Here is an 11,723-nt window from a genome sequence, read left to right on the forward strand (position 1 = left end):
TAGGCCAGTTTTTGCTACAATTATAGTAAACATATTCAGGGCAGGTGCAAAAGCATATACTCTGGCCATATGTGGAATTATCTGTACAGTTGGAACCAAGCATTAAACTCTCCTTACCCAATATATACATTGATGATGAAATGATCTTTCCTATGATACAGTGTTGGGCAGCACTGTATCTTCAACCATTTCTGGTTCAAAAGAAGTGATAAATGGAAAAATAGAACAAAAATTTCCAACCATCTTAAGGTCTTAAGATCCTAAAACCATTCTCCAATGTTTACTTGTGGTCTATACAAGCAGAGATTGATGAATGATTGGACCAGAAACTTTCCATGCAATAGCATTATGTTGCGTATTTGGCTTCAAGGATGCTAAAGGAGCTTAATCTGAGTAGCCTGATGAGCAGTATAGTGTAGACCAGCAACTTATTTGACCAGTGAGCAAACAACATGGCTGTTTTGTAGTGTGTATTCTCCTTGGTAATTAATCTCCATTTGTAGACTGAACACAGCACCAAGTTAATTCCTACTAAGTGCTGTTTTGATTCCATGTGATTTACCAGCATAGTTAGTTACATTTGCAGCTGTCAATCTATTTAATACAGCTGAAAAAAATGTTGTTCCTCGTTAATGTGCAAATGAACACTTTAAGATGCACATTAAAGAGGAACTGCAGTCTGCTCACATAATTTGTAATAAAAACATCTTTGCCATTCTGAAACTTCCCTTCAACCACTTTGCATATTATTTTAAAAATACAGTGATTCTGTACTTGCCAAATATACTGCAGAAATCTCCCTCCACTAAGTCTGGCTGCATCCATTTTAACTGTGGGTAACTGAAGCTGCTGCCCCCCCCCCCCTGCTATGCCCCCAGAGACATGGAGCATTAACAATTAGTTTACAAAAAACAAATAGTTATACCCACATATAATTATCATTAATAATTACCAATAATAACAATATCCATTCATTTACACAGATTTACACAGAGGCACACCTCCAGCTCTGTAGCTCTCATTGGCCCTCTTATGACTCATCCCTCCTCCCTTCCTGGCAAGCTCTCACAAGAGTGAGAAAGAGAGCTGTGCATGATGTCATAAGCCTAGGCTTTTTCCCAGACAAGAAACAGGAAGTGGGCTGTATAAGGTATTTACTGGCCGAAAAAAGTGTTTTACTATCCAAAGGTAAAACAACAAGGGCAGAAGATTTAATAGATGGAAAATGAAAAAATTACTGAAGGTCCGCTTTAAGCTAACTGTTTAAACCCTCACTTTCAAGAGAAGAAACAAAATGAACAAGAAATTGTTTATATAGCAGTATTCAATAAAATATGTATCCAGGTTTTCAGTATAGCAGTGAAATAGTGAGCAACACAATAGTGATATCACCCAATCCATACTTCCCAACTTTCTGAGATGGCAAAGAGTAACCTTTACCACAAAGTATATAGGCAAAAAAAAAAGAACAAATGGTTATACCCACATATAATTACCATTAATAACAATATCCATTCATTTAGAGGCCGTATAACAGGTTTCGGATAGGTTAATAATTTTGATAGTTACATTAGAGCATTTTTATGAAAAAAATCTTTGATTGCCTTACAAAACTGAATGTACATTTGTTCTGTGTGACTGAGGCCAAAATCGAATGTTATTTTACAATTTTCTCTCCAGGTCAAGTATTATTCATTCATAAAGAGTACAGTAAATCATGGGAATACCAAACTATGGTATAAAGAGTTGAAAAGCATAGCAAATAAATACTTGTTTACTATGATCGTCAGCTCCATAATGCAGTATTTCCCTGATTCAATCTATTCTTTGTGAACAAATAATATTTGACCTGGAGAGAACACAGTTTAGTAACATTCAATCTTGTCCCCATTTGCACATAATACATGTACATGCAGTTTTGGAGGATGGATTTTAAAAAATAACCCATGGTGTATATTTATTTGTCGAAGTTAAGACCTTAACTGAAATTAGCAGTAAGAAGCACATACTGTACAAATACAGCTATGGAGCTGTAGACAGTGTCCAGGTGTGCTCCCATATCAGGAAGGGCACTGTTATTTTTCAGGAATTTCAAACACAAGATAAATTGTGCTGAAGCAGTAGCTTCAAAAATATGAAGGTGGCCATAGATGGTTTTAATGTGGGCCATTTCAGTAGGGACTGGGTGAGGTTTGATCCACCTATGGGCAGGCTGATTGTACTTACCGTAAGTCGATTCATCGATTGACTTGGGTACAACCAGCATGTTAGATTTCTAGCATTCGATTATTGCCAGCAACTATAGCCTCTAGCAATGATCAATGTGTTCTCTTGGAAACAATGGTAACCCGTGGTTGCAGGAAGTAAAATCGCATAATCTATGGCCTGCCTAACACTTTTTTATGTTCTTTATAGCATTGCAAATCTTCATTTGTCTAGCTTGGCCCTTTTACACCATACTACACATAAAAATGCATTGCAACACACTGAAAATATATTTTTAGTATTTTTAGTCAAGTTACATTTATATGCATTGTCATGCATTTTAATGTTCCATTGTTGCAGAGCATTTTGCAGTCCTATTTCCTGTTACATTCCTGTTCCTGTTGTAGGTTGTTAGAGAAGAGATTAAAAAAAAATATTTTTTCCCTCATTTCAGTTTGATTCAGAATACTATTGTTTAGTATGTGCCCTTGTAGTGACCTGTAATAATCCTGTACAGAAAAAAAGTCACTGGACATGGTTTGTGTAACTCATTGTTCTAGTCTGGCTAAATTCAGCTTTTGGCTCTGCTGTACACCATGGAGCAGAAATGTATTTTCTACATCTGGCCAAGTTTTCCAAGGCTTGGTGGTTGATGTCTGTCCTCTGGAAGAAGTATCCAGAAATCAAGTAGGAGGGTGGGCCACTGAGTTATGAATATTTATCTAGCCTCACCCAATCCCTGGAAGGGGGCACCCAGAAGGTGACTGTTGAAAGCATAAATGTTCAGATTGGTCAGAGAGTGCTATTCTTCTGGGGTTGCTGCCCCTGAGAGGCAGCCTGTGTACTGGAGAGCTGTTAGGCCTCAGCATGTGCTTCGCTGAGGGCTTGAAAGATATTTGCTGGGGAGCAGAACTTGTGGAAGCTGGGCTGAAGAAGGACCTCTGAAGAGTAATACATGGAAGCTAAGTGGATGACAGTGAGTAGAACCTTGGCTTAAAGCAGAACTATACACACCTTCTATCCAGTGCTGCTGTGTCCTGGATCTCCCCGCTGGCCGCTGTCATCTTCAGCCAGGTCAGCTTCCAGGTACCGATCCTCTGCCATTTCCATTAGCCAGGTTAAGATGACATCACTCCCACACATGTGTAGGAGTTCATTCATCTCGGCATTGGCAAAATGTGTACACTGAGCTGCTCATGCATGCACATACACTTTAAGACCCCAGGCGTGCATGTTCTTTTGGGGTTAATGCCAGGGGTTGCTGTAAGCAATGGGTCTGCTCATACAGAGTCTCAGATTAGCTGGTGTCCCTGACTTCTACTCAAATTTAAAAGCTGCTGCTAAAGGATTATCTGTATTTGTTCTGCATTTTGGAGTAATAAATCTACAAAAAGACATTACCTAGACTGAGCCTGTTCTTGTTGGTGTGCTTGGAAGTTGGAACTGGTGTCTGGGCCTGGCAGCCTCTGAACCTTTGGGAGTGAGTGAGTGCTACTTTTGAGTTAGCCCTTAATTACTACAGGTTAAAAGTAGAGCATAGTATGTAAAGAGAGTATAGTGAGAGTACTGAGCAGTAGATGGAGTATACAGATGGGAGCTCTGAAGTGGACTCTGGAGGAAATGAAGACCATAATATATATAGCACATTCAGGGGAAGGGTGTCATTTTGGTATGCATACATTATTTTGGAGGTCTTTTGTGCTGGATTTGATAAAATTAAACTGGAAGTCCAGGCTAGCTCTTAAGCCGCGTACACACGACCGGACATTCTGGCAGACTAGGTGCGACGGGATCAGTCCATCGGAAAATCCAATCCTGTGTGGGCTAATCCAATTGTTTTTCGCTATAAAATCTGATGGACCTAGAAATAGAACATGTTTAAAATCTGTCCGACGGACTCAATTCCTATCGGGAAAACCATTCATCTGTATGCTGGTCTGATGGACCAAATACAATGTAAGGGAAGCTATTGGCTACTGGCTATTGAACTTCCTTTTTTTAGTCTTGTCTTATGTCATCATGTTCAAAGCGAACTGACTTTCAAACAGACTTAGACTGTTCATGTGTGGCCAAGTCCGTTCACTCAGAAGTCCGTCTGAACTCTGTTCTGAGAATAGGTAAGTATAAGCATCTTCCTCTTACAGGGTAATTAGAATAAGAGTTAGAAGGTTGATGGGAGCAATTTAAGCTTTATTAGAGCTAGCCTGGAATTCTACTTTAGGTTTACACTAAGATTTTCCACAAGATTTGCTGATGATCTTTCTAGTAGAAAACTGTTTCCCTTCCTCCATGTAAAAGGCAAAAACTGAAGTCTAATAAAGCTAACATTTTCCAGCAGATTTTCCAACAAGCTGAAAGATCTCTGTGCGCAAAAGAAGAGATTTGTCCCACTCATACAGTATATTTTGCCGGCATTTTTTCTTTGTAGCACATTTATTTACAATTTTCTCTGTTATTTTTTTATGCAATTACATTTCAATGTAATAGTTACAAGATAAAAAGGGGTACAATGGAGGAATGCTCTTTATTGTTCAACTGTTGAGTAATCTGAAAGAGAATGGGTGCCTCCTAGAGTACCCATTCATGGTCTAATCTTTTTTAAGCGTGGTTGAAATAGTACTTGTAGAGATCTGGCATGGATGGGGCCAAGTAGAAGATATTGTGGCATGGGAGGGGCAGTGAACTTGTCTTCCAACAGTCAAAAAAAAATCTACTTTTTTTTTCCTGTTATCGTGCTCAAACAGATGTCCTGCATTGTAATGGCACAAACCGACTTGAACTTTCCAATTCAAGTCAGTCAAGTTCCTTCAAAAAGCATGTACACGTTTCTGGCTACATATAGGCATGTGCCACACTGACAGTAAAGCTGCTTAGGGACTGGCTAAATTTTGGACCATCTATGGCTATTTCGACCTGACAGAATTTCTCTTGAACAGAACTGTGAGAAAATATTTGTCACGCAGCGGCCTGCAGCCAACTAGCTGTAGTCACCAATCAGTATATTCTGTCATTGGAGAAGTCTAGTTGTCAGAATACAATATGACATGGAGAGGAGGACTCCTCTTTCCCCCTAGGATGTTTTTTTTTTTTTTGCGTTATAAGCGTTCTTTACTACCAAGAGAACAGACGTTTTTTTAAGTCCATTGTGCATGGAGCCTTATAGATGTTAGCCAGTAACAGATCCTTGAACCTGCTGAGCTGAGACCTGCTACAATGTGTTTGAGGCTGGGTTCACACCATAGCCACATGCGGCTCCCAGCAGGGGTCCGGTGCCTTCTGGTTCACCGTTTTGGCTAAGATTTCAACCTGAATTTTTAGCTGAATTCAGATCTGAAACTGACCAAAATACGCATAGGTCTCCTGTGCAAATTCGCACCAGAGCCACAGTGGAGATATCTGAACTGGCTCCGCCACATCCAATTATCGATGGTGTGAACTAGAGCTCCACAATTCTGGCCAAAATGAGAATCACTATTTTTTTGCTTAGAATAAAAATCTCACGATTCTCTTACAATTCTTGTGGCGTAAAATCTTTTACATTATAAAAAAAATTGGGCTAACTTTACTGGTTATTTTTTTTTTTTAATTCATTAAAGTGTAATTTGTTTCACAAAAATTGCATTTGAACGACTGCTGCGCAAATACAGTGTGACATAAAATATTGCAACAACCAACATTTTATTCTCTAGGTTCTCTACTAAAATAATAATAAAATAAAAAAAAATATATATATTTATATATATAATGTTTGGGGTGTTCTAAGTAATTTTCTAGCAAAAAAACTTTCTTTTGACAGCTGTCGGCTTTAGCAGAGCAGTGAGAATTCTCTGCATAGAAAGAATCTGGAAATACTTTATCAAGATTGCAACAGGGAAAACAATCGCGATAACGATTCTTAACGATTAATCTTGCAGCTCTAGTGTGAACCCAGCCTAAGACATAGTCAGTGGGAAGATGCATATGCAGTAAGGGTCCGCCTTCCATTTTCTATGAGAAAAACAAAGAAACTGTTGTGTCGACTTACTAAAACTGGAGATTTGCAAAAGCTTTGCTTTGCATAGAAACCAATCAGCTTCCAGGTTTTATTGCCAAGCTTTATTGAACAAACTGAAGTTAGAAGCTGATGGGCTACCATGACCACAGCTGCACCAGATTTTGCACTTTCCAGTTTTATTAAATCAACCCCAGTATGATGAAGAAGGCTTCTGATTGTCTACCCTGCTGCAGCTCAAAGAAGCTTAAGAAGCCTGATTGTTCCATTAGACAAGGGGTCGCCAACCTTTCTAAACAAAGGGCCAGTTTATTGTCTTTCAACATTAGGGGGGCCAGATTGTGGCCACTGGGAGTAGAAAAGGTGCCAATGTAAGTGGAAAAAGAATTCCCCATCTTCAGCGTCAGTGGAAGGAATAGTTCCCCATCGTTTATGTCATTGGGCCCTATTGTTGGTGTCATTGATAGAAATTGTGCCCCTTCATTGGTGTCAGTGGGGGGGAATAATAGCCCATTGTTGGTATCGTTGATTGAAATAGTGCCCCAGGGCCGCGGTTTAGAGACCACTGCATTAGACCATCGAATTGGGCCATGTATAGCCATCCAATAAAAGCCAGCAATGAGACCATTTTAACAGTCCTTGTGAGAATTGATCTTTGCAGGATGTAGTGATGAACACCTATTGTCTGTTTTCACAAAACAATCTTTGTGAAGAGAACCCATAGGAAAGGAAATCTCAGCAGAATCTGGCAGTGCAAGACTCTTTGAGCATACGTTCACATTTTGGACGATTTGGCTTGCGATTTGAAATGTCAAATCACATGCCAAATTGGCGGCTATTGTTGGCAATAGCATGGTCCAAATCGGTGCGGCATCGCACTAATTCCCAAAAGTAGTTTCTGTACTACTTTTGGAGACTTCAGGGGTGATTTCAATAGGCATCTGTGCAAGAACCCGCACAGATGTCTCTGAAATCGCTCCCGAAGTCAGACTGATATGCGGGTATGAAATTGTGTGAGTTCATTTGAACTTGTACGATTTCTAATCCGCAGTCAGTGTGAACCTGGGCTGAGGGCTTTCTCACTTCACATGCGTTGGTCAAAGCAGATGCAATCCACGTACATGGCAAAAAGTGTTTTTGTATATATTTTTTTATAGTAGAGTAGGGGAAGACTAAAACCTCTCCCAACAATTTTCTTGAACAACTCTTCTTTAGATTTACCAAAACCATATAATATGAGGTCAAATCTAAACACTTTCAATTTGTATGCAATCAGGCTGGCCCTGGCACTACATAGCCGAAGGTAAATCCAAAGAAAATTTAAGAAAAATTGTATAATGTGTATCCAGATTTAGGTTGGGTTCACATAATGCGGATTGGATGTGGTGTTTACTGCACCCAATTCACATGACAGGAGTGTGTGACTGGTTCTCAATTGAGCCGGTTCAAACAGATCCGGGGTGGCCGTGGTCTGCATTTGGAAAGGGTGCTGTATGTCTTTGGTTCCGTTTCAAGTGTGAATTCAGGCAAAAATTCGGACTGGATTCGCACCTGAATCGGTGAATAGGGACGAACAGGAGCCCTTGCTATGATCTGTGGCCGCACATATGTAAACAGAGCCTCAAGCTTAATTTTGCCTCCAAAAAAAGCATCCATTCTGTTCTGCTCTGATTCAGCAGGCAATCTGTTCATCAATCCCCTTCTGATTGGAGCAGGCACTGCCCAAGTGAAAGGATCCTATGAAGAAAACTCTATAACAGTGATGGCGAACCTTGGCACCCCAAATGTTTTGAAACTACATTTCCCATGATGCACATGAATTCTGCAGTGTAGTTGAGCATCATGGGAAATGTAGTTCCAAAACATCTGGGGTGCCAAGGTTCGCCATCACTGCTCTATAAGGTCTTGTTTACACTGACTTTGCCCTCTGAAGAGCAATCTGCAGTAGATCATATTGCTGAAGATGCTTAACAGGCAGTGGAGAGATGTTATGTTGCCTTCTCACTGCCTGTTTTAACCCCTAAAATCCCACATCACCATGCCTCAACTGTATGCATTGCACCCAGGTATGGAACATTTGCCACAAAGCCCCATTCAGTTGACTGGGTTACATTGGGCAGCCAGTACTAAACAAGACAGCAGGGATATTCACTGCCATTGCAGCTTAAGGGAGAACAGTTTTTTTTGGGTGGGGGGGGGGGTGAGGGGTGAATGACCCCCCCCAAAGTGTAAAAGATGCTTTATGCCCCTTTCACATGGGGTGGACTCAATTGAGATCAACAGGGAATCTGTCCACTGATCTCCTGATGATCAGAGCAGAGTGGGTGGGTGACACATCCATGTCCACTCATATTTCTGCAGAGTGAACATAGACGGAGCCCTCTGTGCTCTATGGGTGGCTGGGAGTAAATGGACACTGACTGCCCTCCAATCTGCCTAGACGGAGGAGGACAAATCCCCTTTAATTTTTATTTAATGAACCGGATCATACCAGAAGTAGGCGGTAAACCGTTTTTCCATAGGGGTGAATGGATGGTCTGACCAGGTCCACCTGAAAAACTGACAGACAACCTGTTCAGACCACTGTGTGAAAGGTGCCGAAAGCCCCGTAGACGTGGACAGAATGTTGGGAGACATTTGCAGTTGCACACATCGGGAAATGTCTCACTGCCTATGATTAGCGCTTTGCAGTGTCAGTTTCCTGGTGGGCTCAAGCAGGTAGGATCCCAAACACGCCTGAGCCCGTCTCTACCCCTAAGCTGCAAAGGTGGCTGTATGGAGCTATACTCATGTTGGGGCTATGATGCTTTGCATTTTGGTTCAACAAAAATTATCCATGAAGTCACATGCAGGTGATTAAGGCCATGCCACTGTTGCGGCATGATGACGTTGACTTTTAGGGGTTAAAACAGGCGGTGAGGAGGCAACGTATTGCCATACCATCGCCTATCAAACACTTCTGAAAAGCAATCAATCAGTCTTTAGAGGGCCACAGTAAGAGCCCTTTCACACTGGGGTGATTTGCATGCATTTTAGCACTACAAATAGTCTCTAAACGCCTGAAAACTGCCTCCCATTCATTTCAGTGTGACTTTTCACACTGGGGTGGTGTGCTTGCAGGATATTAGGAAAAGACCTAAAAGCAGCATCTTTGTGGCAGTTTGGGAGCGCTGTATACAGCGCTCCCACAAAGCCTTGCCCATTGAAATGAATGGACAGCGCTTCGGAAACGCCGCAACACGGGCGCTTTTAACCTCTTTTAACCTCTAAAAGAGCCCCACTAGCAGCCGAAAAGCGCCGCTTAAGCACTTGCCGACTGCTGCACGCCGATATACATTGCCACAATGGCAGCTGTGGGCAAATGGTCGTACCTGTAGGTCCCCTTTAATTGGCGGAGTGTACAGCATGACTGCGGCCACGGGTCCCGACGATCGTGTCACGGAGCTGCAGAACGGGAAGATGCATATGTAAACAAGGCATTTCCCCATTCTGCTAGTGACATGACAGGGATCTGCTCCCTGTCATCTGGAGCAGTGATTGCTGTCATGTGAGTGGAAGCCCATCCCCCCACAGTTAGAATCACTCCCTATGACACACTTAACCCCTTGATCGTCCCCCTAGTGTTTACCTCTTCCCTGCCAGTGTCATTTACACAGTATTCAGTTCATTTTGATAGCACTGATCGCTGTATAAATGACCATGTTCCCAAAAAAGTGTCAAAAGTGTCCGATGTGTCCACCATAATGTCGCAGTCATGATAAAAATCGCAGATCGCCACCATTACTAATAAAAAATAATAATAATAAAAATGCCATAAAACTATCCCCTATTTTGTAGACGCTATAACTTTTGTGCAAACCAATCAATATACGCTTATTGTGATTTTTTTACCAAAAATATGTAGAATACATATCGGCCTAAACTGAGGAAAAAAATTGTTTTTTATATATTTTTTGGGAATATTTATTAAAGAAAAGGTAAAAAATATAGCTTTTTTTTTAAATTGTCGCTCTTTTTTTTTGTTTATAGCACAAAAAATAAAAACCGCAGAGGTGATCAAATACCACAAAAAAAGGAAGCACAGTTGTCAGTGCAATTGTCAGTTAAAGCGGCGCAGTGCCAAATCGCGAAAAGTGCTCTGGTCAGAAAGGGGGTAAAATCTTCCGGGGCTGAGGCGGTTAAACAGCGCTAAAGCGCCACTAAAATGAGCGGCGCTTTAGCGCTAACGTGGCCGTGACTCAGTGTGAAAGGGGTCTAAGCCCTCGTTCGCACTGACTGAACACGGCTTTGAACTTGTGCACCTTCATCTGAAATCAAATGATTTCTAAGCGGCGACTTCGGGTGCGAATTGAAAGACATCTGTACGGCTTCATGCACAGTTCTATTGAAGTCTCACCCGAAATTGGCAAAAGTAGGGCAGGAACTACTTTTGCAAATCGGTGCGGTGCCGCAAAGTTGGCATCACACTGATTGGAACGGTGTCATTGCTGGCAATAGGCTGCGCATTGTCATGCAATTTAACAGGTCAGGACAAATTGCTTCAAAGTGGCTGAAGCATAAAAGCGTTCTATTTTTTCCCCACTCTAGCCAAAACAAAATAAAAACAATGGCTGAAGATACACTTTAAATAAAAACATCAATATATATATATATATATATATATATATATATATATATATATATATATATATATATATATATATATATATATATATATATATATATATATATATATATATGGAACAAGATGACTAAACCTTTCAATTGGTGCACAGTTGTTCTCAGCATATGTGTACATTTAAACAAATCAGGACAGTAGTACTAAACAAGCTATCACGTCAAGGTTACAATGGTAGTTACCATGTCCTGGGGTGTCTGTGTTTCTCTTATTTTTCCAGTGTATGCACCAATACAGAATTTCTCTCTGTGTTTTTCAAGTAATAGCGAAGATTTGAAAGTCATATTGCAACTCGGGCAACGCAATAGGTCCGTCATTTTGGAAATTCAGTTGGCCTTTCAAAGTCGAGTTTTTCTTTTTTTTTTCAAAAAGTCAGAGATTCCATCCTCCTACTTCCTTGCCTTGCACCTTCCAGTAGTAAACTCACATGTTGTGGGCTTTCAAAATAAAAAAATAAATAAAAAGCTGATATGATGTTTCTGCCACACAATAGTTATTTCAGGCCCCCAGTTACTTTACACTAATTGTTGGTTGAAATGTCCCAGCTTCTGATTGTAGTTGCCCCTCCCCAGGTTCTAACAATGACAAGCGGTTGGCAACCTGTGTTTGTGTATAACTATCCTAAAGCTACAGCTACTGATTAGAAAGGCATGGGAGTGACATCTACAGTTAAGCCTATGCATTGCAAATCATTCAGCTCCATGGCTGTGCTTGCATATTTTCTCTGGATAAATTCTTGATGATGACTTGCTCCGCTATGCAGTTAGTGGAACAAATGACAAGGTGATAAGCACCATAAGTATTAAGCCTAGGATCACACTGATGCGGGTTTGATGCATCAACTGAACT

General features: G+C 40.8%; 1 protein-coding gene across 2 annotated transcripts in view; it reads right to left on the bottom strand.

The window, feature by feature from the left end:
- LOC143974232 (coiled-coil domain-containing protein 17-like) overlaps nt 1–11,452 on the bottom strand; it is a 93,463-nt gene extending 82,011 nt beyond the window's left edge. For both annotated transcript variants that reach the window (XM_077475400.1, XM_077475399.1), the window contains exon 1: nt 11,057–11,452. In XM_077475400.1, coding sequence (XP_077331526.1) covers nt 11,057–11,191 — 135 coding nt within the window. In that variant the 5' untranslated portion in view covers nt 11,192–11,452. The remainder of the gene's footprint in view (nt 1–11,056) is intronic.
- Between the last annotated feature and the right edge of the window lie 271 nt (nt 11,453–11,723).

Source organism: Lithobates pipiens, unplaced genomic scaffold (assembly GCF_037356315.1).
Source record: "Lithobates pipiens isolate NorthernLeopardFrog02 unplaced genomic scaffold, aLitPip1_a1.2 Scaffold_13, whole genome shotgun sequence".
Lineage (NCBI taxonomy): Eukaryota > Metazoa > Chordata > Amphibia > Anura > Ranidae > Lithobates > Lithobates pipiens.